Here is a 27,994-nt window from a genome sequence, read left to right on the forward strand (position 1 = left end):
CACCCTTTCGCAACTTGGGTCAAGTTGACAACTCCCGCGGCGGCCGGCGGGCCCGTGCGGTCTCCGCTGCGCGCCCCTCCCCCGGGGTGAGAGGGAGCCGCCGCGCCGGCTCCGGGGACGCTCGGGCGGCGGCGGCTTGGCCATGAGGGCAGCGCGCGCCGCCTAACTCGCGGCTGTCACCGCCGCTGCAGCGGGACCGACCGACCGACCGGCCGGCCGGCCGGGCGCTGCGGGACGGGCGGGCGGCCGCCGGCAGGAGGCGCCGAGCCGGGCGGCTGCCGCGGCGGGCACAGCCCGGGGCCACCGCGCCGAGCCCGGGCGGGAGTGGCCCCGCGCAAGCAGGGAGCGGCGCCGCGCACTCCAGCCCGGAGGGCACCTCGAGGGAGGGCGCGGGGCGCAGCCCTCTGGTCTCGGCGGCTCTGACAGACGCCCGGGGGGCCGGGAGCCGGGCTGCCCTGAGCGGGGTGGGCGCGGACGCGGACGCTGGACTCGCGCGGGGTTCCGGGCGTCGCGATGAACATCGTGGTCGAGTTCTTCGTGGTCACTTTCAAAGTGCTCTGGGCGTTCGTGCTGGCCGCGGCGCGCTGGCTGGTGCGGCCCAAGGAGAAGAGCGTGGCGGGCCAGGTGTGCCTCATCACGGGCGCCGGCAGCGGCCTGGGCCGCCTCTTCGCGCTCGAGTTCGCCCGGCGCCGGGCGCTGCTGGTGCTCTGGGACATCAACACTCAGAGCAACGAGGAGACCGCGGGCATGGTGCGCCACATCTACCGCGACCTGGAGGCGGCCGACGCCGCGGCGCTGCAAGGTAACTCGGACCTGCGCCGGATCAAGCCTCTCCCCACCCCCGAGCCGACCCCGGGAGGGCCCGAAACCCCACTGCCCGGGTCAGCCCCGCTCTCGAGGAAGAGAACCACCCCCTCGTCTCCTGCGAGTGGAATTTGCCCCGTGAGAAAGGAACACGGTCACCTCTGTTTTAGAACACGGGAAGGTGGGGTGAACCGTCTTTACGGAGGTCCTGTCTCTCTGGGGACGAATGTCGGGTTTCCTAAACGCTTTGAGGATAGGGAAGGCAGAGGGAACTTGCTAGCACAGGTTTGAATCCTAAAGAAATGCCTCACTCCCGTTTGCGGTGGGGAACTGAAGTGTCTGGGAAGTTGTTCTCACACTCCACTGATGCCTGTATCTATGTTACTGTGGTCTGAACCGCTGAGGCTCGGGCAGCATTGATGATTTCACTATAACTTTAGCCACAAGAAAATAATTAACATTGTTTCACCAGAGACAAGTAAGTGCTCTAGTTATATACTCAGCCTGATTGAAAGATGTCCTACCTCTTTCAAAGCGCTTGGAAGATTTAAGCCTCACTGTAAACTTATTTCATGTTTTTGATAACCTCAGGAAATCTGCCTCGCTGTGTATTTATAGAATAATCTGAATCTGAGATTTTTTTTTTTAAAGCCAAAGCGGAGACCATAACCAGCCATAAATATTGGTCTAAGAAATTTGATAATGGCTCTTACTCTTTGATAAAATTTTTCATTTCCAGAGAAAACATATGAACTATACTGAGAAGATTAACTTGGGACACCACCCCTGCCCTGTATCGATCATTTTTCACCAAAACTATTGGCACCTGCCTTTTAGGTCAGAAAATCAAAGGTCAAAAATGTGACATTTTCAACAGTGGTATGGAGGGGTAGCAAATACAGATTTTTGTGCTCCCTTCCAAAACCTAAGAGAGAAAGGTATTCAAAAACCAGGAAAGAGAATTTTGGTTTTTAAATTGAGATCTTATGTGGTAAAATTGCATATTTACCTTTAAGTTTGATTTATGTGAGGTGCTTCTTAGGAGAGCTCAGCTATTCCAGTTAGAACAAACCAGTGATCTCCATTCTTTCATGAGAAACTTTAGGTTCATTTCTTGGCTTTGGATGACTTCAGATTGTCAACTACAGTTTTGATTTGTGAGCCTTAAGGAGAGTTTCCATTTTGAGGGTGCTGGTACTAAGAGTGAAAGCCGGTTCTGGCCACTATTCCTCAAAAGAGAGGAGTGTGTAGTGTTTGTGTTTGGGGCGAGGGGGGGTTGTTACTCTCTGGGCTGAGATCAGTTCTTTCCAGGTGTCTTTAGCTCCAGGAAGCTGATCCCATGAGGTCTGACTTGTATGGGGCTTGTCACAATTACATGATTTTCCCCTAAGCAAAGTTATCTAGTAAATTGCTATAATTCCCAAAGACTTTTGGGGGAGGAAGGCAGCTGTAAGTTCAGTCATTGGCAAGCCTCAGGGTGTTAGAAATGTGAAGCTCACTGTAGTATTTTTGTTTTGTGTGATCTTTGTCCTACTGATTGCCATGTGACTCACATTTTGCACCCCCCACCCCCTTCTCTGTTCCATTTTTTTTCCCCTTCATCTGGACTTCTGAGGACAGCTGGGAATGGTGAGGAAGAAATTCTGCCCCACTGTAACTTGCAGGTTTTTACCTACACCTGTGATGTGGGAAAGAGGGAAAATGTCTACCTAACGGCGGAAAGAGTCCGCAAGGAGGTCGGCGAGGTCTCAGTCCTGGTCAATAATGCCGGCGTGGTCTCTGGGCATCACCTTCTGGAATGTCCCGATGAGCTCATTGAGAGAACCATGATGGTCAATTGCCACGCACACTTCTGGGTAAATATAAACATCCTTGTTTTTATTACTAGGCCCTCCTCAGTGAGAAGGTTGGGAAGGAGCCCGACTTCAGTACCAGCCTGAGAGACAGCCTCCTTCTCATTTGTTACTTCCTCGTGGTAAATTACACTGTATGGCCAGTTACTGTCAAATAATTATTTTCTGCCCTGTCCCATGCAGTCTTTCTGAAGAGGGTAAAGGACTGAACATTTTGAACTAGTTTTGAAAGATTGCCATACAAATAACAAGAGGGAGCATAAAACCCTGGGCTTGTTTATTTTACTTTCCGTTGAGTTTGTAAAACCTTGCTTGTTCTTATGAATTCCTGAAGTCAGAGTTTAGGCTTCCAAATTACTGCTCAGCCACATTTTAGAAAGTGCCAGAGATTCTGAGATCAGCATTTGTGGTCCATTGGGAGTGGTCAGGCCACCCTGGCAGTCACTTAACATCCACTGACCATCCACAGGGTCTGTGGCATTGTCCTGATGGAGTACATCTCAGAATTTTCTCAGCTTACAAGATGCCTCTCTTAGGAGAACAGAGGTCACCCTGATAGGACCACAGAGTCACTATGTAAGGGGCAGGAGGACTGTGAGACTTGGGGAACCAGGGACTTAAACCACATCAGCTTCTAACCATCAGAGCTACTACAACATCTAAGGATGAGAGGGAAGGAGGGCCTTCTTGCTCTGGGGACCCCAATTTTTCAGCTAAACTCCAATAATGGTAGCTGCGAAGTTCTCCCCTATAACTACCCTGTTGACCTTCTTTATTCTCTTCTTCCTCCACAGTAATTCCCCTTTACTGTTGTAGATAGGTAAGAGCCAATAAAGAAAGGGTAAGGAGATAGGATTTTCGTTTTTGTATTTTCCATAGGCGGATTAGCCTTCTAATGGAACACAACAAAGAACTGTTTCTTCTAAATAGGTCACATTAAACCTCATTAATTTTTTAGCAACTGCTTAAAAACTTAATCTGGCTTTAGAAGTACTTACTCAAATGTTGTTCCTTGAACATCAAACCATTTCTCTGATCCTGAAAGAAGCTTAATGTTTTATTTTAAAACATGAGCTTTATTTAATTCATTTCCAAACCTCTAGAAATGAACACACAAGTGATATGAGCTAACTCATATGGATGTTTTAAATGAGTAAGGTGATTACCAAATACAGTTTGGGGGCATTTAAGTGTGCTTGTGCATGTGGGCGTGTGCATAGGTGTGTGAGAGAGAGAAAGAGTGTGTGTGTGTGTGTGTGTGTGTGTTGTGTGCAGTGGGGGTGGGGAACTGAATAGAAGTCCTTGCTGCCATGGGGTCCATAAGAGCAAGTGGCAAGGGGGTGGATCAGGTGAGTAAAGGCCGGTACAAATGAATAAACTTGGCAATATGGTTTATCAAGAATCTTATGTATTTTTAATTCTGAGTAAAACAACCACCATTTGAAATAAGACATATGTGAATTGCAGATGGACTTGGAGTTTTCATAGTGGAATGGTAAGGATGAAGCTGCCTTAGAAACTCCAGTTGATTTTAGTCAACCTGTCATCTTTAAATAGATATACAGCCATTGGCAGGCTAGTTGCGGACCACCAACACCAGGACTGTTTTTTTTCCAATAATCTTTGAGATGACCCTCGGTTTCTGAAATATAAACGATGCTCTAAAGTTTAGCCATCTTGTCTACTTTTTCTGCATGATTATTTTGCTGAATTATAAAATTTCAAATGTAACCACACTTTTAAAGAAACTCATACAATCATCTGCAGTTAAAGACTTTTAAGAGGAAAGCAGCCTCTCTTCACTAGACATTCTGTAAAATGAGAGCTAATTGAGAGTGTGTTAAGCACAGAAAATCCATAGCTTTGGCTTTGAAAATGCACATCAGTTGATAAACTGTATCTTAACATTAGACTACTTTCTAAAACCTAAGGAGAAAATTGAATCAAATCTCCAATAGAAAAATTATTGTGGAATTGAATCTATATACTAAGCAGGAACATACCACCTTCCCAGAGTCCTTACTTTGCTTTGAGATGTTGCTTAACTACACAATTTAGGGAGTTCTTGGAAGCCTTGACAGTAATGACGTCACTTCATATTAAAATATGGGAGGCTCCTGAATTCTCCAGCTGTTTTTCCCCTAAGCATCTAAACTGAAGAATTTATTTTCAATATTGAGTCAGAAAATTCATTTTAGAGTTGGAATTTCTGACTTCTTGCCGAGCCTGACAAACCCTTTAAGAAATTGAGTTCTAGCAACTAAAGGGCGCCTGGTTGGCTCAGATGGTTAAGCGTCTGCCTTCGGCTCAGGTCATGATCTCAGGGTCCTGGGATCGAGTCCCGCATCGGGCTCCCTGCTCCTTGGGAGCCTGCTTCTCCCTCTGCCTTTCTCTCTCGCTCTGTCTCTCATGAATAAAAAAAAAAAAAGAAAAAAAAGAAATTGAGTTCTAGCAACTAAAATTTAGAAGAAGACTTACTATAATTTTTACAGCGATTTGGTGGTTGGGGGGGGGTGTTAAATGATGTAAGAGCTACCTGAATTCATCTTCCCTTCCAGTAGTCCTCTTAGGCAAAAATGTCTGCAACAACTGTCTAAAGATACATTAGCATGTGCTGTTTTCCTTCCAAAGAAAATAACCAGTGTGTCTTTTTACTGTATCTGGGTGGGAAGAAGAAGTTGCCCCATACATTTTATTTAAAAAGTAGATCAGCTGAGCAAAGAGTCATTTAGTCATTTGAATGGGTAGTCTTGAGCCAGACTTGTAAGTAGCAGTTGCTCTCTGTTTTCATAAAATACTGAATGGTATGTTGATCCTGACTCAGCGTTAAAGTCCTGTGCAATGACATAGAAAACCATGTGGACTTCCACTGAAAAGCTGAGGGCGCTCCTACTTCCAAACCCTTCTACTACTGCCTTTGCCTTCAAGACCCTCTTCCTCCACTCCTGTACCTTTTAAGGCCTAGCACATTTCCTAATACAGTCTTCCCTCCCCACTCCAGCCCTTGTCTGGCATTGTTGCATATTAGAGCTACAAGGATCCTTAGAGTTAATTTTGTTGCATCCCTTGTTTTCTGATGAAGCTGCAGTTAAATGGCTTGTCTAAAGCTTTCTCTCTTCTTGCCATTAATCTCTTGCAGCATCTGTTCATTCTCACCCTCTGTGGCATAGTATGTGCTCTTTGGTATAATTTTTTTTATGCATTGTGCCCTGAAATTCCAAAATAGATGGCAAGCTGTCTGAAGGCAGTTTGTTCTATTCTTCCTATTTGTTTTCCCCTGCTTGGAATAGAACTCCACTCCTAAGACTCAATGAACAGTCAATAAACGAGTGTTCAATAGGCTAGACTTCTGCTTAAAGATTCAGAAGATCACCTACTCAGGATGCTCACAGAAGCCTGTCTTCTGAAATATCAAAAGGTAAGCCTTATGGTGAACTAACTCAATGCCGTGCAAGACTGAGGAGATCTCAAAATGGGGCTGGCTCACATTCATAATGGTTTGTATCTCCTTTTGTTTTGCTACACAATTTTTCCATTCTCCCTGCCCCACCCGCGTGCTCACATTTACTGTAGTGTATTAACTCTGCTCATTGATGCGAGGCTAGCGACTTTGAGAAGGCTGGTGTTGATAACCCAGTTGGAATCAAGCTCAAATCGAATGTATGGCAACCATTCATACATCCCAATGGCTGGGCCTCAAGGAGAGGATTCCCACTGCAATTCCCTCCTTGATTCTTAACCTCATACGATTTCTTTCCCTGCACATTGAAAGTTTTGGCTGTGCTCAGCATTGTTCTACACAGCCCTCCAGTCTGCTGTGATGCTTCCACCTTCCAGGATTCCTCTATCACCAGCAGCTCTCCTAGGAGCCTTCTCTTGGTCACCAGTCAAGAAGTGATAGGTTTGGGGTAGGCTCCAGTTAGTATAATCTGTTGTGCAACATTCACGTCAGGGTTAGCACAAGACCAAGAAGAATGTATGCAATGCAATGCACTTTAATGTTGGCATAATCATAGCACCCATTCACTTAGGCGCTCTCTGTGGCTCTGTGTGATACAAAAGCTTGAAAATACCTTGCTCGTCTCCTTTGAAATGTGGCAAGTTGGCCTCCATACAGGAATTGCAAGCCTGTATTTTCCCCAAAACATGAATATTGCTTTGCTTGTTATTTTTTAAGAATCTTACCTTGCTACTTTTACAAGACAGAGTTTATCTGTAGATCCTTTTTGACCAAAGAGCTGCATTTGGCCTTTATACGTGAGCAGCAGATTGATCCCTGATTAACCAAAGGGGGGAAGCCAAAGCATTTAACTCCAGGCCTTTTATGTTCTGAAGAAATTTTGCACGGTAAAGGGCTAAATCTGTCAAATAGCTAGTCGGTAATTTACTTCTATTGATATGGTAGTCAGACAAGATAATTGGTAGTTAATTAATAGACCACTTAACTTAAAAGGTTTCACAGTTTTAAAATACTAATTACTGAATTAGGCATTTATCTATATCCAAATGTCTAAAGTCTCTTTAGTTAAAATCCATCCAGGAAAAGTAAAAGCCCACCAGCTAGATCTGAGTAATGTAGCACTTAAAGACATTAGTGCTATGGTACCTAAGATCTCATGAATGGTCCCTAATCATTAATGTTTAAGTTCCTGTGTGATTTACTGGGTTCTAATCTCAAATGCTGTATTGTTCTCTGGTTAGAGAAACCTAGTTTTGTTCGAGGCCTCTTAGATTTCGAATCTTAAAAAAAAAAAAAAATCATTAGGTATTCCTATAAAACTACTTGGCCAGTACTTCCTCCTTCAAACCATAATATTAAGAACTGTTATACCATATACTTTATGAAGTATTATTTTCCTATCTTAGGATAGCTACTAAAAAGTTGGAATTCACGGCCAGTTTTTAAGTCTACACTAGAACTGGCTTCTGTTGTTAAATAAATATCATGTGCATAATAATCAAGCTTCAGGAAGACTTTCTAGGTCTTGAACTGAACTGTAAATTGACATGGAGTAAGCATGCTTTATCTTATTAATTCTTGTGGTACCATTTAAAAACATCTCTCAGGTAGCAACTACTCGGATACTTGGGACTGTATCCCTGACAGGGTCTTTTCATAGCCTTGTTTCCTAACACAAAATAAGATCACCTGCCCCTTAAACATCGAGTTTCTAAATTTGGTAGGTTACATGGTAGGCCCAAATTGCTTCTATTGCTACTAGAAATCAACATCTATGACATGATAAAATGTCACTTTACGTAACTGGTATGAGCAGGGCACCATCCTATAAAAATCTTTGCAACATCTTTGATGTGTGTTTGAACTTGTGTCCGGTTATCTCAGTTGTTTAGAAAATATTGCTAAGTAGCCAAGATCATATGAAGAAATAGCAGTGCCCCCCTCACTGCCAAACCCAGTGTGCAGCTTCATCTTGCTACAGAATGTGATCCTGTTAACCATCTCTGAAACTCCAGCCTTTAGTTTCCATGATAAGCCCACTTTCTCCTGCTTCTCTTCTGTCTTCCCAGTCCTCTCGGCCTCCCTGCTTCTGAGATGGAATGACTAGTACTACATGCTCAAACTTCTTCTCACTGTGTACCCCTAGCGGGGTAATTTGTTGATTTCAGTGGCTTCGTCTGATTTCTGAGATAGTTCCCAAGTTCACACAACTATCTTGGCTGTTTCACTCATTCCCTAGAATCAACAAGTTTCAGAACTTTTTGCCCCTTCTTGAATCCCCTGGTATGGCCAGGACCAGGCTTGGGAACATCAGCAGTATCTTTAATTCTCCATCCTACCCACATCCATGGGTCCTGACTGTTGTGTTGCTACCATGTACTTGATCCCCTCCTTCCCAGTCCTGTGTCCTCCCCTGTGCTTCCATCACCTCTTGCCTGGACTTTGGAAAGAAAGTTCTCTGAACTTCTTTCCCCGTTCCCAGCTTTTGCTCTTCAACCTATGGTTATCTAAGCAGACTCGAATTTATTACATGCGTGCTTAAGGATTATGCTAAGAACCTACTCCAAACCTTTGGGTAGCCATATTGTTCACAGCATGAAGTCCAAGCTCATTAGCATGGCAGCTTAGATCTTCTAAAGCTGATTTCCACCTGCCTTCCAAATTCATCGCCTATTATATCTCCTGGTCAACCCTAAACTCCGGGTGGGCTGGACACCTCACTGTGCCCTGATGGAGCCCTGTGCACTCGGCTGTTCTGCCACCTGAGACCTGTCTTACTGGGAGACAAAAGAAGTTGAATATTTTAAACATGTATCACTACTTCTGGGAGAGGGAGAAAATATTCAAAATACTTTCATGTTGACTTAATGGTATCTTTATGGATTAAAGGGGCGGTCCTTGTAGAGTAGTTTAAAAGTTTAAAAGTCCCAGTTCGGGGAATGGCCCACTCTTGTTTGATTGTGTGCTATTTATCTCGATTCCTAGAAGCGAAGTTGGTGTTTGTTCTTTTCTCCCTTGTTATTTCTACATCTAGGACTTTATCCATTATCTGTAGGTAGCATAGTAGAAATTAATCTATAGGACACGTCAAAGTGAAAGCATTCTTTAACCTGTGCTAACACTGATTGAATAGTTTTTTCAGAAAGGCTGAATGGAGGAGTGTTCCCCAGGTGGGGTCCTCAGCCATTTATTGCAGGATTGGGTGACCGGGGCCTAGAGAAGAGCTACAAGCCCCATGGCCAAATACTGAACTGTTCACATTCTCCCGATTTATTCTCTGCCCTTAAATTTGTTTTTACCCTAACCATTTTTCAGATTTTTAAAATCTTTGGCAAATTCTAGTGAATTGACTCTAGTTAACTTGAATAAAATTATTTTCAAGAAGTTTAATAACCTCATTTGGGACTTAGAATAATTTTTTGAAGTAGGAAATGCCTTGTATGTTCACTAGCTAAAATTTAAATAAAAAAAATAAAGTAGGAAACCCCTTTTTTTTAAGTTCCTTCAGTTAAGGAATATTAATAGCAGACTCATCTGAACTTTCTGAAACAGAAACTAAAATTAAGCCTCATTCATTTATGATAAATAGCCAGTTTGCCTCCATTTAATCCAGATACCGGCCTATATGGATAGATGTGTAGATGACATGTTTGTTTGCTTGTTTTAGAATGCTCAGTGAATAAAAGCCTCGTTACTATGGTGCAGTTATAGCCAACAGACTGGAAAAAGCCAATTTGAGCCACTGTTTAAGTCCTAAATACCCAGGATGTTTTTGGAACCCCAAATTGTACTATGCTGAATTTCCACTAGGGGGTGTCCTGGCAGGGTGGATTTGTATCTTATTTCCTCCTGCACTCACAAGCAGTAATTTTCCCAAGATAAAGGGCCTTTTGTAGCTAATCTTTGGAGTATGACAAACTCTGATAGTCCTTAAGAAATAAGGAACTACTCCCTGTATCAACTGAATGAGTTAAATCCGATGTTTTGAGCCCGGAATTCTGGGGATCCGATTAAAATGTGTTAATCTCTCTTGGTTTAATTAGTGATTTTTTTATCTCAGAATTTACTATAGGAGTTAGCTATTCACAGAACTAACCCTTTCTTATAGTTTCTATTAACTGACCTAAAAAATTCCTTTTAGGCTGCGACCTCTTGTAAACGTAATGGGAAAATAACCCAGAGAATGGAATCTTGTAATTCTTTCTTTGAAAATACTGGGTGGACAGGTAGAGCATACAGCCAGTCCTTGTGGTAGGGCAGCCTTAGGGAACTTCCCTGTGTTGTGACCTAACACTGTTAAGATACCATTGTGCAGAGTAAAGTTTGTCAGAGCATGGCCTTGGGATTTAATCACGATTACCCTGACACTTTTGGCCAGCCCGTCAGTCCCCGTCCGCCTGGGTTTGCAGGCTTACGCCATCCCAGCACTGGAGGGTATGCCTTTCAACACGAGCAATGCTAACATCGTTTACTTGATTTTACCCAACATGGCCCATTCTTGAATTCCTTTTTCTTTTTACTTTATTTGTCAATTCTCTTAAAACTCAAGTTCACACCTGTCAGGGACCATTTTCCTAAATGCTCTGAAACTAAAATTAAGTGAACCACGGGGAAAAATTGAATATCCTCTCATAATGATCATAAAACTTTCAACACTGCAGCAAATGCTGCTAGAATATTTAACAAGTGAGGGCAATTACTGCCGCAACCTTGAGTGCTGTCAAATTAGCGCAACTGACAAGCCACTTACAATGAATTCACATTTGGAAACAAAACATTACTTGGTCTGTGAAACTCAAAGATCACACAAAGTTATGTGTGAAAAGATGGCAACTGTGTTAACATTGTAAAGGTTGTATTTTGTTGTGTGTGGTTTTTTTGGTTTTGGTTTGGGGAAACCGTGGTGTTTCTCATTTGCTGCTTGCGTAAAATACGAGTTTCTTGCCTTTCTTTCAAATAGCTTAGTACTGGAATTTTTAAATATTAACAAGGTTCAGCTTCTTAGTGTTATTCTAAACAATGGGGCTCAAAATAACACTTCCCAAATCAGTGTAAGTGGGAAAATATTTGTGGTGTAACTTATGTAAGCACATGGGTATTTTGAGGACAAGTGAAACTTAAAATTCAAAGCCTGAATTTTCCCACCTGCAAATTGCACTTAACATACTGCCCCCTACTGATTTCTCAAGGATTTTTAAAAATGGGATAGTTCTACAGTCTCTTGGGAAAAAGAAACATCAGGTATAATAAATTACCTTAAAATAGTTCTGTGCTAACTTTTAGTATTTTTATGTCTGCTGGACTCTTCTCTGTTGAGCGTTATAATTTATATTTTAAAACTGTTGTTGCCTGCTCCTAGTAAAAGAGGACTAAAGGAAAGGATTAGAGAAGAGGTGTTACTGGAAAGCGTTGTTTCCCAGCATCGGCTAGGATTCTGGATGAAAGGGGTTGGGCAGCCGAAGCAGCTGCTCAGCACTATGGTTTTGAGGCTTCTTCTGGTGGTCAGGTAGTGGGTTTCTGCCGGAAGCGTAGTCTGGCACTGCCTGGAGGGCAGGGAGGCCTGGGAGCTGTACAAAAGAAGAACCAGGTATTGCAGAAACTTGAAGAAACAATATAACCAAAAATAGATAGCACTTATAACCAAAAGAGCCTATAAATATATGCTTAATGAGCCTGGAGTGCATTTACCGTACTTTTATATAGCACTTAAATTTTACAGACCCTTTCATAAACACTCTTCTCTCATTTGAGCCTCAAAGCAACTCTGAATTAAGTAAAGCCATTATCCCCATTTTTATGGATGAGGAAACAAACGAGAGAGGTTATAGGAATTGCCTAAGGTCACCCCTGGGGAAAGAAGCTAGGACCCAGTCCCTTATCCTAGGACTGTAGTTTAGAATCTCTACAAATACTCACCTGGGTTACATGTTCAAAGCTCCTAGTAGATTTTCCTATGAGTCACTTATGCTTTTGCTCTTTGGTATAATGAAAGAATCCACCTTCAAATGTTGATTTTTTTTTTTTTTACTAGCATAGTTCATTTAGCAATGACTAATGAACACCTAGCTTAATACCACCAGAAAGTTTGCTCCATAAATTAGACAAGAATGTAAAATTCTAGACTAAAGAGCCAATACCACATTAGAATTTTATTACTACAGGCCAATTCATGTGTTTTTCCATGCTTTTTCTGTAATTTTCCATGGTTCACATCTGAGGTGGTTACTTAATTGAGAAGACTGTAGGATATCCTTGGTCACTTAGCTTCCTTGCTTTTCCTAGTTCACATGTCAACACTGACAAGCTGGACACAAAAAGCGAATAAACAGGGCACTTCAACAAGGATTGGCTGCACAAAGTTCTATAAATACTTGTTACCAAAATGTCAGTAACAGGATGGCTTTAGTTTTTTGTTTTTTGCTGTTGTTATTTTTTTGTAAAAGCTTATCTCCTAGAATGTATAAAACCTTTATTCTGTTACATAATAATCTTATGGGATTAGAATTCCAGGTAACTCCATAAGTTTTTCCTTTGGAAATGCTAATTATGGATTTTCAAAATGATGCACTTTTGCCCAGTTGATGGCGTCCAAACTTAATGGCCCAAGCATCTGATTTGTAAAGGGCTAAGTTTTTCCTACGCATGATTTCCTCGCAGGCTTACCAAAGCATGAAAGCTTCAGAAAGTAAATGAGAAAAACGGAACAGGTAAAGGCTAAGGCTGAAAGCCCTGTCTTGAAAGCTGAGCCTTCAAAGCCTCTATGGATGTGGGGAGAGGACATTGAAGCCTCCTCGATCTGCATCTGTGAGGTTGTTCTAATGGCTCTGGGGTGTCTTAGTCCATTTAGTCCATCTGCACTGCTAGAACAGAATGCTGGACACTGGCTGTGTTACAGACAACAGGAATGTATGTCTCACTATTCTGGAGGTTGGAAGTCCAAGAAGATGAGGGTGCCAGCAGATTCCAAGTCTGGTGAGGACCCACTTGGTTGGTAGACCGCTGTCTGCTAAAACCTCACACGGCAGAAGGGGTGAGAGGCCTCTCTGGGGACTCTATTAGAAGGACACTGGTCCCATTCCTGAGGGGTCCCTAAGGCCCCACCTTCTAACCCATCACAATGAGCATTAGATTTCAACATGAATTTTGGAGACACAAGCATTCAAACCACAGCAGAGGGGCTTGCTAGTGCTAAAAATGGATCCAATGCAAATATACAGAGAATCTGTCCGTAAACTCTCATAGTTGTCCATAGAAGATTCTGGGTGAGCTTGACGTTGGTTTGAACCAGCCCTTAGCTTATAAACATTGTTGGGGAAAGGGTGTGGAGAGTGGGGCTTCCCAACCTCTAATATGCTGGTTCAGAGAACACGGGTAGGCTAGAGGGTAGTGAAATCTTGCCGTTTTGCTGAGTTTCTAGGAGAAATTGATGTGAGGCCACTTAAGGTTTCAAGTAGACAGAGTCCCCAGCCCACCCTAGAACCTTGTGCTCAGCCTGTGGGCCAGGGCAGCGGCATCAACAGCATCACCAGGCAAGCTACACGTTAGAAAAGCAGACCCTCAGGCCCCCTCCCAGACCTACTGGATCAGAATCTAGTTGATTCCAGATCCCAGGTGATTCTTTGGCACATCAGAGTTTGAAGAGGAACTGGTCTTGAATATGCATTTTCCTTTCCACTTTCTCAATATTCTTCTTCCTGCTGCCTTTTTGTTTTTCTTTCCTGAGCTAATCAGCCCTTTAGGAATCTCATAGACAAGAAAAATGCCAGACCACACACTCTGTGTTCCAATCCTAGTCTAGGGTTTTTTTTTTTTTTTTTTTGGATTCCGGTCTGGTATCTAAAAGGAAGAGTGCAGGTGCTATCTTGCTCACTATTCCCCTTGGTGGCTGTCCCCAGGGTGGAGTTTCCAAAGCCATAAACATCATGAAACAAAGTCAAGACCCTGCAGTGAAGAGCTACATTCTTCCCACCCAGGGAGTAAGTTACCACCTTGCCTGTTGTGTATACCCCCTTCCTCCACTCCTGGCCCCTGGCGTATCGTTGGCTTCCAGTATTGGATAACAGAGGGCATGGTGTCTCATACACTTGCGATACCTAAGGGGAAGTCTTCCTTTTTAGTTTTCACAATTTAGTAATGTCTTAGGTGGTTTAGCCAGAATTGTGATTGACAAGTGATTACTGCTGTCTTCTATTCCACTTTAGTACTGTTCTCCCATGAGGAAGCTAGAATATGCCAGACCAGTTGCTGGATCTGCAATTACTGTCCTTGAAGATATTTCTTAATTTAGTAGTGGAGTGGTAGTTCGAAGGTATGGACATATAAACCAAAACTAATAGGCTTTTGAGCCCAAATTTAAGTTGTGAGGTTTTTTTTAAAGCCCAGGATGCCTTCCGAACCTAGAAAAATGTCATTATGCTATGAGAACCAAAGCTTAGAAAAAATCATCACTGGACTGCATGGAACTTGATTTGCTACTGTGCATGTTCTTTCAGAGGTTCACAAAGTTTTCTCTTTAACAGTGCCTAATACAATATAGGTACCCCTCAGACTCTCATATATAATGAGTAAATTCTGTGTTGCTACCGTGCAAGCTTAAGAATCAAATAAGTTTTCAGGAGTGACCTCTTGATTATTTTACCTTTCATTTAGGTAAAGATTTTAATTTTTATTTTTTTTTAAGATGTTATTTATTTGTCAGAGAGAGACAGAGAGTGAGCACGAACAGGGGGAGCGGCAGGCAGAGGGAGAGAAGCAGGCTCCCCGCTGAGCAAGAAGCCCGATGCAGGACTCGATCCCAGGACCCGGGGATCATGACCTAAGCCAAAGGCAGACACTTAACCGACTGAGCCACCCAGGTGCCCCGCAATCTTATAATTTTTTTAAAGACTCCACAGTAAGCAAACTAGGAAGTGAGGGAGAATTTAAACTGTTCAGACATACAAAATACAAAGGATGATGGAAGGTGATCTTGAGGACACTGTTGGGCTATGCTGTTGGAATGGGGGAGAAGGGACAAAGGAGTCCTGCCCCTTCAGATGGCCTGAGCAGTGGCTGAGCTTGTGTGCAGTGTTTATGCCTCATGGAAGTGGTTACTAGTCACTAGAGCAGAACCGGAGCCTCTGCCCTTTGGAAGATCTGTCTTTATTACAGTTTCTGGGATGTGATTTGAGTTTGGGGCAAAGCAAAGGGATTAATGACAACATGTTTAGCAGACTATTTGGCTGCAATTTTGTGGGTTATTTTCATTATTCTATAAAGCGTTATTAAATAGGGAAAGGGGCCTGAGCTTGAAGAAGATCATGGAACACTCCTTTGATGATCTAGGGCTCAGCCAGGGGGAGGGTCCAGGAAAACAGCACTTCAGAAACTGTGTTCAGCATTCAGTTTCTTTTAACATCCTGAACTTCCATGAACTCTAAAACACAGAAAAATGATTATTTTGCAGAGAATGTGTAACTTCGTTAATATGTAAGAGGCATGAATTCAAGTTAATTTATTTTAAAAGGCAGAGTCATGACATCATATAAATGTTTAATGAACAGATTTTTACTGTTCACCAGCTGCTGGCCTCTGCACTAATGGACCTGATACCTTGCTGAGTCATTTACGAGAGTCTTATGCAAGGTACACCTCAGTGTTACAACTTGTATTTCCAATGCGTGGTAGGAATCGAAGAAAGAATTATTGGACGTAAGTCGTCATAACATCTTTGAACAAAGAAACCTTGGAGAACCTCCTCTTTTTGTCTCACAAATGAGTTAAAATCAAGATTCAAAGAGGTCAAGTAACAAGGATGGTTAGTTGATTGGCAGCTGGGACCATGTGGTTTTTGGACTCCAAAGACCAGTATCCTTTCCAGACAGATTGAGTTTTCAGTCACCTCCTTTCTGGTATTTCTGCTTAGCAAACCCTAAAATGCAAGGGAATGTCGATGTCTGAGTGGCTGCGTTGGGCTAGATTCATCCCATGCATTAGCAGTGGGAAGGCAAGTTAATGAAGCATTTATTTTTGCTGATAATTAATGGAGTCATCATCTAGGTGTTCCTTTGAAAAGCCTAGCTCTTTTATTAGCTTCTTGGTTGTAGGGGAACTGTAGGAGTATACCAGTGCATGTGTGTTAAGCATTAACTGCTGATGCCTTCAAGTATTACACTAATCCCTGTAGCCTCAAAATAATAAAAGTATGGTAGATGTCACATTGGTAAGAATTCAATAGTTAGGACATACTCTGTAGTCTCTCCTCTTGGCTAAAGACAGAGCGGTATGTGTCAATCTGATAGGAGATTTTGTGAAGTCTGAGAGAGTAGTTCCAGGCTTCACTGTCTTGGGGCTGTGTTGCACAGTTTGTCGGGAGACTTTTCTGTCTCCACAAACACACCCAACTAGGAAAGAGGGAAAAAAAGCTGTCATTCAGTTACATGAATTTCAGAATTTGTGCTGTCAAATGCAACTAAAAGATTTAAAGTCAGTACATTGCTAGCAAGTATAGATTTAGTTTTTACTTCCTAATTAAAGATAATTTTTTAGTGAAAAATTTCAACTATCACATTCTGTGGTCAAAGTGAAATTTCTTAGTTTGGTGGTCAGTATGTTTACTAAGCAGATAGCCTTTAGATCTACAGAATTAAGAGGATTTATCTAGCCATATGTTCCTTTCCCAGGTTAGCTTGGGGGTATGTCACCATTTTTCCATCTTTAAACACGCTAATGATTTATCCTATTTGTCTTTTTTTTTTTTTTTTTAAGATTTTATTTATTTATTTGACAGAGAGAGACAGCGAGAGAGGGAACACAAGCAGGGGGAGTGGGGGAGGGAGAAGCAGGCTTCCCGCTGAGCAGGGAGCCCAATGTGGGGCTCAATCCCAGGACCCTGGAATCATGACCTGAGCCGAAGGCAGATGCTTAATGACTGAGCCACCCAGGTGCCCCTATCCTATTCGCCTTTTTAACACCGTTCCCTCTATTTGCACAGAGCCTTCAATAGTGTGTACTACTGAATCACAGTTTTCCAGGAGCAGTGACTTGAGTGTTCAGAGAAGAGTGCCACCAGATGTCATTTTAGCCTTGTAAATAAACAGTACGTTCCTTTGTGATTCTGATAAAGATAAGTTACTCTGGTAGCAACAGAGGCAGAAGGAGCAAAACACCAAGTAGAATTATTGAATTACTTGGAGGGGTACTATAAGGATGTCCAGTTAGATGTTCTTTGTTCAGTGGAGTCTTGATTGTCGTTTTTGGGTTTCTTTTTTCTCAGATTGTTTATATACTGCTCTTATTTGGAGATTCTGAAAATACTTACACATCAGAAAACTATTATACATGTGCTGATGGTGTTAATCCTTTTCCCATCATAATATGATTTATGGCCCTCCTTAGAAACAAAAGTCTCCTGTTTCTTGGGTGTTCAAATGAGAATTAAACATTTTAAAAGGATTCTTTTTAAAAGATGCCTTTTCTGGAATTGACCATAAGACAGTTACATGAACACACAAAAGTACGGTATGGGGCCTTTTCCTTCTTCGAGAAATTAACTTGGCTTTTTCCTTGGTGTCCATTAACCTGGAATGGCTTACAAATACAGAGAACACATTCTGGGTGTTTTAGCTACACCTTTAAAATGTCATCAGTCTCAAACATTTCAAAGCCAGACTTTGCCGGATACCACATTTCTTCACATTCTCTTTTGTTTAACTTTAGGCTAATTTGCCCTGACAGTGCAGCTGCAGGCCCTGCATCCCAGTGTGTCATTAAGAGCACCAAGAATGATCTAGAGGGTTAGAACTGTTGGAAGTTAATTTGGCGTAAACCTAACTTTCAAAGATTTCTCGAGATAGGACATGTCATGTCTATGTCCAGTCACACTTCTGTTTAAGAAATTCTTGTTCATATTAGAAATATGACCTTTACATTATCTTTCAAAGTGCCCAGGGCTTTGAAGAGGAACCCTGAGGAGCTATAGCGACATTAGACTTAAGTATGTTTCATAAGAATGTCAGGGTCCATTTCAATGTCCTCCCCCGCCTTCTTTTTTTTCTTTTTAGTCACATAGCAACCCAGTCAGCTGGTGGCCGATTATGGTATTGGGAGTCTTGTGATAAAATTACTCATGGGTGTGCAAAGGTCTATCTCCACACTTTTTAGCCAGAGTTCATTAGTACGAGTGCTCTCTTTTTGCAGATAAAGTGATCCCTAGGTCCATTCCAGCTTTAAATTCTCCCACTGACCATACCAATTAGTGCATATGGGTTGCTGACTCTGAGACCCCCCCCTAGATCAAGAGTCAGCCATTTTTTCCTGATGAAGAACTGTAAGGCCTCCTCTGTTTCACAGACATTTGAACAAAAGGACACAGCGATGGAGTGCAGTTCTCTGGCTTAGGTTAAGCATCTAGCTAACCTTGCCAGCCACCTCTGGCACCAACTAACTCTGTACTTTAGAGGTCATTGTACTAGGTGGTCACTTGTGATCCAAGTAATCCATCCTTCTAGTGAAGATAACACGGCAGTCCAGGCGTTCGGTGAGTGATCTGAGTTGCCCCTCTCAGATTCACTGATGGCAGCACACGCGTGAATTTCTACTTAAGCCATTTGGGTGTGCGCTTAGATTTGCCCTTGATGTTCTTTTAATGACTCTTTGAGACAAAGTTAAAGATCATGAACCTTAGCTTGAACTGACTGGTGTCATGGCAACTAGCACTTCACCTTTTGCTGGTCCCCATCTCGTACATGCTGCAATATTTGTGCGCATTAATAATTCATTGCAAAGTGCCAGATTTCTTTGTGCTGTCAAACTGTGTCAGGGACGGAATATGCTGTATCTCAGATGTCATCTACCAGACTGTTGAGGGCAAGAGTAATTAGAAAAGAAAACTAGTCAGGTTTCTTGGGAAAATTCCTGAAAATGTGATGCTTTTCTAGCCACCTATTTATAGCATTTTTCCTGTAAAGTAAGGGATAGAATGAGTGTTGATCAAAGTTTATTTGGTAATGTGCCCCAGACATAAGGCAGGACTTGGGGTTGTGGAGATACAGCGGGAGCAGTAATTGCTCGCCTGCATTCAGGCAGCAAAGGAAATGATTAACAGCCTTCGTGCTCAGTCACGTGGATCCGGCTCCAGGGTGAGCCCTGAAAACCCAAGTTTAAAAAGAAACCCGAATGTCCTAATGTGAATGCTCTTATCCCAGGCTTGCCTGGCACACAGTAGGAGCTGAGTGTTTGACCCCAGCCTTAGAAGACAATGAGTCTGCGTTCCCAGGCTGACCCTGGCCTTGGATGGCTTTTTTCAGCTCCTAGTTTCCTGAACCTTGTTTGTTGTGCTCAACATGGGTAGCCGTTGTTGTAATTGTAGTATTAGACCTATGATCGGCGCACTTCCTAAACAAAGAATATAGGCCTTTGTCTTAGGATGTAGAAAATGCAGTGACACGTTGGATTTCATTTATACAGAAAGCTGTGTTTGTCCCTTATTAGGCAAAGAAATCACATTTTAAACTAGACACTGCCCTGCCACTGCCTTTTTTTTTTTTTTTAACTCTCCCTCTCTAAAGAAAGCTTTATATTAAAACAAAACTGTGTCACACTTTACTTAGTTACTCAAAGTGAAGCATATTTCCTGGAAAAATGTTTACAGCCCACAACTGGAGAAGATTTTGGTCACTAAGCCATATTTGGATTCTTTTGTTTCCCTTCTCTTTGTTTCTTTTTTCCTTTAAATACAAAACCAGTAGCTTAAATGTTCCTCCAAACTAATTGGAGGGAGGGCAGGGAGTGAGGAAAGCAGACCCAAGTCACATTTTTTAGAATATGCAGCCAGAGTACCCTGTGCATAAACTAGAACTATTATACTTGATATACTGATTTAACACAATTAAGTGCTGGTAAATGTAAATTCTGCTTAGAGACAAGCACAGAATCAGCTCCCATTTTAGCCGTCATTGCTTGGCCAGATCATAAAACAGTACCTGCATGTAATAGATGTTCAAGAAATAATCGTTGAAGGAGTAAGTTAATACCACAAACTAATTTCAGGAAAACGGGAGGGGTCATTAATCAGTTTCAGAACCGTGCAACAAATTAAACTTAAAAAACAGTTAAGAACTTGTTAATCTTCTATCACCTACCTTTATGTAGTACTGGGGATCTGGATTAGTCATTTAACACCTGCAGGCAGCAGCATCGCACATGAGTCCGGGGAAGTCATTAGCACCAACCTGCTCGGTGCCCATGTGTTTCCAGCCAGGGCCAGCCACCAGCTAGAGCGAGTGGTCACTGGCGATGTGAAAAAACAGGATCAGGGATGCGGACTCGCCAGGTAATTAAGCAGCAAGTTCTTATTGGTGTTCTATATTGTGTGTAATTTCTTGGGATTTAATATTGAGACTCCCCACTTAAGAACTTAACGGTAGGATCCTTTGTACTAAATCTATCCCTGTCTTTCAAGACTAGGCAAACTTTTAATACTGAGAAATGATCTCTGAGTCGCATCAAGAATACATTTTATACTTTTTTTTAGCTAACCTGGGAACAGTTAACCAGATACTTAAAAGAGGACTTACAGACTTGATTACTTAAGGATATGTTTTCTTATTTAAATTGGAATATATATCCTTCTTTATGATGTTACTTTATTGCAGTTTTGTGATATGATGGCCATATATAAGATGTAGAGCTTAAAATTGAACATATAATGGGAGGGTATGTGCTCTGGTAAGCGCTGTGAATTGTGCAAGACTGTTGAATCTCAGATCTGTACCTCTGAAACAAATAATGCAATATATGTTAAGAAAGAAAAAAAAAGAAGAAGAATGTAGCAGGAGGGGAAGAATGAAGGGGCGGAAATCAGAGGGGTAGACGAACCATGAGAGACTATGGACTCTGAAAAACAAACTGAGGGTTCTAGAGGGGAGGGGGGTGGGAGGATGGGTTAGCCTGGTGATGGGTATTGAGGAGGGCACGTTCTGCATGGAGCACTGGGTGTTATGCACAAACAATGAATCATGGAACACTACATCTAAAACTAATGATATAATGTATGGGGGTTAACATAACAATAAAAAATTTTTTTTTTTTTAAATTGAACATATAATTACCTAAAGTACCAGTTCTTGCCTTTTTTGGCTAACAAGCACACCAAAATAATAATTACTATCCTAATTACCCTAACCATTCCCACTTCTGCAAAGAAGTAAAATCCAGCTGAAACATATGTCTCTTGGAAGAAAGACACTCCAGCAGTAAGCCAGGTCTCCAAAGTTCACAAGGAATGTTATTCACATTCTCTCCTCCACAGTGCCCATCACAGGGTAGTAGTCCTCCCATAATCTTTGAAAAAATAGTCAATATCTTCCAGCTTAGTCTGAGGCAGCTGGGCAAATAAATATAAACAATTAAAATCAAAATACCACAAAACGTATAATTGCAAATGGTACTGACCATGTCTTAAAGAAATACAAAGTCAAGGTGGTGTAGAATTACATAAAGGCTCAACACCTTCAGTAAAGAATTATTTGGAAGCCCCTGTAACATAAGCACATTGAAAAGTGTAAGAGGCTTTGTAAACATGTGATTAATATTATACTTTGAATTACGTATGAGGGCATTGGGAGTAGATTGTCAGAGAAGAGAAGAGTTCATGGGTAAAACCTCACAGGTGAGAATAAGTGTGCCCTGGATAACCACAGTGAGGAGGCCCAGACAGATGGGGTATGAGTCGGTGGTGAGGGGGATTGCGTGATGATCAGGAGTCGGACTGGGAAAGACCTTGGGACACGTCACAGACATTCATCTGGCAACTGTGTGCATCATGGATTGGAATGCGGAGAAACTTCAAAATAAATGGAGTGACTGTTTTTGATCTTGTACATGCATAAGTTATTGTAACAAATCAGATATTTATGCAAAACTTCAGTGATCCCTTAGCCAGGAAGTCCTTAGAGAAGGGCATGCAAGTCTTCTTTAAGTCCACTGTGTATTGTTTGGGTTTTTTTAACTTCATAAATCATGGGGAAGCTGTGTTGGCAATGGGATATAACTCAACAGTAGACAGATTGCTCTTTGCTGCTTTCTTTTAAGAAGCAGGTTATAAAACTGTTGGGAGCCTGGTAGAGTAGTTAATAGATCATCTTAAGCAATTTGAAGTAATTTTTTTTTTATTTTTAAATACAGCCTTGTGTCTTGAAGGTGAAAGAGCCAGAGGGGGAAGAAAGAGTTTAGTGAATAAGAAATAAGGGTCTATTGCCCTGGAACTGCCACGTGCTCAGCTACACTGAGTGGCCGGGTACCTGCTTCTGTGGGAAAGTCACTGCCCTGTAAGCCCCCCAGGGGAGTGTGGTCATTCAGAATGCTGGAAGCTCCTGTCTGTTAGCATAGGACACATTTCTCATTATAATGATCCTGTACTTTTATCCTGCATTTTTACATCCTGAAATACTCTACCTCCTGTTAGTACACTTCGGTAAAACTTCGGATGCTGGAAGATGATGCTGGACGATCTCTTCATTCGGGGGTCTCTTCCTGTTTAGACATAGCCATAAGGGAGACATTAATACAAGGCACTTATTCGTGGGTAAGCTGGAGGCCCCTCACAGACCGTGAGATAGCTGTGTTAAAGTGTCATGAGCATAAAAAGATCCCTGACCTGGGAGTAGTTTAGATTAGCAGATAACTATCACTTGAAAGGTGATAAAGAGCCTTCGACTAATGGCTTTCTTTTCATCTCTGGCGATTGTCCCCCAAAACTCTTGTGTTACGGGTCTTGTTGGTCACGGCTTCTAATAGGCCTGCCACACCAATGATATGGTGTTATGCTAACCAGACAATCAAAGGATCGTCTCTTTTAGTAGATGTGTAAGATCTTGAAACAAATTGGAAAATGTACCATTATGTGGGTAAAACTGATTTCGTTATGTCGCTAAAACATTAGGTAGGATTGGCTTTTAAATGAAATTCACAGTGTCTGTTCTAAAGCTTTACTCTTACTTTTCTTTCAGACCACAAAGGCTTTTCTTCCTACCATGCTGGAGATTAATCATGGTCATATTGTGACAGTTGCAAGTTCCTTGGGATTGTTCAGTACTGCTGGAGTTGAGGTTTGTGAGATATAAAGCATTTCCTTCCTTCAATCGGTTTATCTTGTGTCGAGTGTACCAAAGTCCTCCGAAGAGTGCCTGCTGCCCATACATTCATGAGAGCACTCTGCTCGACCTGTGTGCTGTGTGTGGAATGTTCTGCAGTAGCCCAGGGCCAGCTGCTGAAGCGTACCTCTAATACCTGCTGCCATAAAATCACTTACCCTAGTTTGACAAAGCCTCAGCAGCAGGAAAAGTAGTAGAACTGCTAGTCCTCGGTATGCCCCACTTTCCTTAGCAGTTTTGCTTGATGATGGCGGGGAGGCACAGGGTCAAGAATGAAACCGTGGAGGGCAGTGGCAGTACCCCGGGAAACAGATACGTGAGGCCAAAGGTTGACGTCCTGTTTGGGTCAACTTGCCAAAAGTGAACTATCTTGTATCAGTCCATCGGAGGAGATGGTTATGGTGGATGTGAGGTGTCTTGCATTGTTAAGTTTGCAGAACTGGGCTTAATCAAACCCCACTCTTTACCATATTCCAATAGTAAAGCATGTGTATGTATATCGTTCTGTGTTGTTTGTCCTCTGGGTGCTTCTAGCATAAAATTGAAAACCTCACCCCCATGCAAATAGGTAAAAGGACACAGAATAGATGGCTTCCACATTCTACATTGCCATTCCTACATTTAAGGTGGGGTAAGGGATAAGAACTTTCTATACCATGTGCTCTTAGATTAAGGTCTGGCTTAAGTTTACAAGGTATACTTACCATTTCCATTTTTACTTTACCCTAAAGAGAAAATCAGATCATAATAACTTATAACCTAAGCTAGATTTGCCTTTCTCTCCTAGCGATAATGAAGCAAACTGGATTTTCATTCTCCTTTACTGAACAAGAGACCATTTGTAAATTTTCCAGACACTTCAAAGTGAACCTCTCTCCATTTTTAGCTCCAGCTTGTTAGCTTTTATAAAATCCTTTATGGTAACTTCCCCAAAGTAATACGATACTTGGTCGATGTGGCAAAAAGTGTTCGTCTGTTTCTGCTGTTGCTTTGAAAATATTATTTCTGCACTGAACCACATCAGATATCTGTCTTTGAAAATGCTTTCCTTTTCTTTGCTTAGTCACCTGTAACCTTCTGTATCAAACATGCAACCAAAGTAATAGGATCAGGGAAGCTTGGGTTTGGTCGGTTTGGTGGGAGATCTGTGCACATACTCAGTGTTTCTCTTCTCTCCCCCTCTAACTCAGGATTATTGTGCCAGTAAATTTGGAGTGGTGGGTTTTCACGAATCCCTGAGCCATGAGTTAAAGGCTGCTGAAAAGGATGGAATTAAAACAACGTTGGTTTGCCCTTACCTTGTAGACACGGGCATGTTCCGAGGCTGCCGAATCAGGTCAGTGAGAACCTGTCTTATTACTGATAAAAAGCTGTTTTAGAAACCATCTTTCCATATTGGGAGAATACGTAGAATTGGATCTTGCACTTTATCATTTGACAATTAAACCTGTTACAAACCTCATTGATCAAGGTTTGTAAAATTCAGGTGAATAAGATTAACGAGTGAGGGTCTGGTACCATGCTGATACTAATGTGAGGAAGTCAATCTGGAAGCATCAGTCAGGAATTGGCCTCTTTGTACCTTCAAGGAGGAAACATAAATATCCAGGGTTTCCCTTAGAAGCTACTTCCTTAGGAGTTATTTTGTTTCTTTAGTATTAGTGTTGGTAAATGAATGTGACTTTGATTTGGATATGAAACAATGTGACTGTCACAAAAGAGTAAGCCTTTCTTCTAAAAAGCCCTTTGAATATTGCCCTCCAGATTTGGGAGCTTTCTTTTCACAGAGAGTATATGTAGGTAGATTCACTGTAACAGAATGAGAAGAACTATTTAGATTTACTAAAAACGAAATAAAATACCCACACACTTTGAAAGGAGGCATATGGGAATATAAATGTCAGGTCACGTCTGACTTGAACTAGCAGAGTAAACAAAACCACGAATCATTAAAAGGATACTTGTAAAGACATGCTTACTTGAGATCTTTGCTTGGATGAATTTGCAAGGCAAGGGTAGATAACCGAACCAGTTCCCCGTTGGTCAGGGCCGTTCTTAACACATCCTGAAGCTGGCCACACTGTGAAGTAGGTGGAGCTCCATTTGAGTCATTCCAATCTCTGGCTGACTCCAAGTCTGGACTGGGAACGGACTTGAGCTCTGCCGCTTTTCCCAAGCGCACGCACATGTGTGTGTGTGTTGGTTTGTCTCTTCATCTTGTATACTTAAGAGCCAATTGCCTAGGGTCTAAGGAGCCCTGTTTCCTATTTAGTTGCTTCCTATTTAGCATATGACAGGTGTCCAAAGCTGTGGTGGGACAATGAAAAGTGAAAGGAATAAATTATACTATTAGGTTATTTCAACGTGTCATGTAATGAATTCAGCTGAAGGTAGGATGTCTATATGCACTTTATTTCAGAGACCCCTGAGAGAAAATACCTTGGTTTTCCCTCTTGGGGCATCCAGGAAGGTATATCGCTGACTTACTTCACTCAGAAAAGTTACGCCAGTGTTACACGCCATCATTCTAACAACACTCAGCACTAAAAGTTTGGTATCGTGTTTGGGTTTAGTGTTTGTTATGCCAGACACCCTCTTCTTTTTCTACTGAAAAAAATAGAAAAATAATATGAAATACATTTTAAGGCATTTTAAAAATATTGTCTCGGGGCGCCTGGGTGGCTCAGTCGTTAAGCGTCTGCCTTCGGCTCAGGTCATGGTCCCAGGGTCCTGGGATCGAGCCCCACATCGGGCTCCCTGCTCGGCGGGAAGCCTGCTTCTCCCTTTCCCCCCCCCCCCCCCACTTGTGTTCCCTCTCTCGCTGTGTCTCTGTCTGTCAAATAAATAAATAAAATCTTAAAAAAAAATAAAATAAAAACATTGTCTCACCTTACAGAAAAGCAGACCAATTTTGCTTTTTTTTTTTTAACCCCTTTTCTAGACTATGCAAATAAAATATATTCATAGTAGGAAAATTTGGAAAATACAGAAAAATACAATGCAGAAAACAAAATGGACCTAAGATCCTGACACTTAGATAACCTCACTGTTAATGTTTGGATGTGTATTTCCAGTCTTCCCTGCTTTGTGTTTACGCTTAATTTCATTTTTTTAATATTTAACTTTCAGGAAAGAAATTGAGCCTTTTCTGCCCCCTCTGAAGCCTGATTACTGTGTGAAGCAGGCCATGAAGGCCATCCTCACCGACCAGCCCATGATCTGCACCCCCCGCCTCATGTACATCGTGACTTTCATGAAGAGGTAACTCTGTGGGTTCCCTCCTGGGTCAGGTCTCCCCGTGCCCACCCCCAGAACCTACCAAGAGCCGGAGTGCACTCACTAACAGACCCCTTTCTTTTTTCAGCATCCTCCCTTTTGAAGCAGTTGTGTGCATGTATCGGTTCCTAGGAGCAGACAAGTGTATGTACCCGTTTATTGCTCAAAGAAAACAAGCCACAAACAATAATGAAGCGAAAAATGGCATCTAAGGATCTTTTTTGTACGGAATATCATTTCTACCAGAAGACGATCAAGGTGTTTGTCTCATCCACATCAGCATTACTGACATTCTCTGGATTCTAAACCCATGTTGACTTTTTTTTTTAATCAACTTTAAAAAAATAAATAAAGTGCAAATTAACCGACTAGAATACTTGGAAAATGTGATCAGCAAAAGTGAGCTTACGTTGTTGCCAACAGGGTCCTTTGAGGCAGAACCCTAAAACGAGTCAAATCTTTTAGACAAGCACTGTGTGACGTCTCCAGGCTACCATTATTTTTCTTAAAGAGCAGAAAGTCTAGAGATGATAACGACAGTGTGTTTCACCTGTGTGGTGTTTTTTTTTTTAATCTCCATAGAGTTTATTAATTCCTGTAATTAAACTCTAGCCAATTGACACCCTTGCAACTTCAAGGACTGATAGTGCTATATTTTCTCATGTTTTCGAAGTTTCAGTTTTGCAAAGCCCGTGTGGCTGTTTGTGGTGTTTGTGGGTACAGCTCTTTTAAAAAGGAATTTTGAAATCTCCATCAATTCGAAGTAAATGATGTTTGATTGTTACATTAACAGGGATCAGGTTTCTTTTTTAAAGTCATAAGGACTAAAGTGTTAGCCAAATTTTTAATTTTGTCTCTGAAATCTTTCCTTAAGGCTCTATTCCTCTGGAGACCTAGTTATCCACAAAGGTCATACATTTTCTACCTGTGAATTTTGCTGCATCCAGAAAGTGCCCTTTCCTCAGGAAGTTGCTGTGCTTCATTTATTTGAATGGACTTTTATCTAGAATACATAGCAGCTCTGCAAAGGAACAGTTTCTAAAAATGGGAGCTTCTGCATTAAAAAAAAGTCCCCATTTTTGTGCCAACTATGATTAGTGAGGGGGAAAAAATCATATTCTATGGAGTACGTATGGAAGGTTGTAAAGATTCTTTTGAAAGTTTTATTCACATTGTAGAACAGCAATTGACATTTTTACAGTATTTTTTTGTAAAGCAAACTATTTTGTGCCTTGAATTTGGTAAATGTGTTTTAGTGAAATGTTGTTAAAGTGGACTTCTACCTCTGTATCTAAATGTATACCATCCACTTGTAAATTACTATAAACTATTATGTGATTGCTTTTTTTTTTTTTTAGAATGTCTTGTTTAAATAGCGACCGATGTTTAAGGCTATTAAAATAAGCCACCTTTTACTAATTAATTGGGAAGTTTTATAAAGGACTGATTAAATTTAAAGAATTAACTTA

General features: G+C 41.8%; 1 protein-coding gene across 1 annotated transcript; it reads left to right on the forward strand.

Moving 5' to 3' along the window:
* The first annotated feature begins 240 nt into the window (after positions 1-240).
* RDH10 (retinol dehydrogenase 10) lies at positions 241-27,994 on the forward strand. Its single transcript, XM_035011345.1, has 6 exons — positions 241-802; positions 2,425-2,660; positions 23,106-23,204; positions 24,440-24,585; positions 26,379-26,510; positions 26,614-27,994. The coding sequence occupies exons 1-6, from the start codon at positions 514-516 to the stop codon at positions 26,735-26,737; spliced, it is 1,026 nt and encodes a 341-aa protein (XP_034867236.1). The 5' UTR covers positions 241-513; the 3' UTR covers positions 26,738-27,994.

This window comes from Mirounga leonina, unplaced genomic scaffold (genome assembly GCF_011800145.1).
Source record: "Mirounga leonina isolate KUSES-001 unplaced genomic scaffold, KU_Mleo_1.0 Mir_165, whole genome shotgun sequence".
Lineage (NCBI taxonomy): Eukaryota > Metazoa > Chordata > Mammalia > Carnivora > Phocidae > Mirounga > Mirounga leonina.

Bases quoted from the DNA above. Each gene is read 5' to 3' on its own strand.
- RDH10 (XM_035011345.1), top strand. From the start codon at position 514: ATGAACATCGTGGTCGAGTTCTTCGTGGTCACTTTCAAAGTGCTCTGG. The intron at 23,205-24,439 runs GTTTGTGAGATA...CCTCTAACTCAG, and splicing joins TCAGTACTGCTGGAGTTGAG to GATTATTGTGCCAGTAAATT. The intron at 26,511-26,613 runs GTAACTCTGTGG...TTCTTTTTTCAG, and splicing joins ATCGTGACTTTCATGAAGAG to CATCCTCCCTTTTGAAGCAG.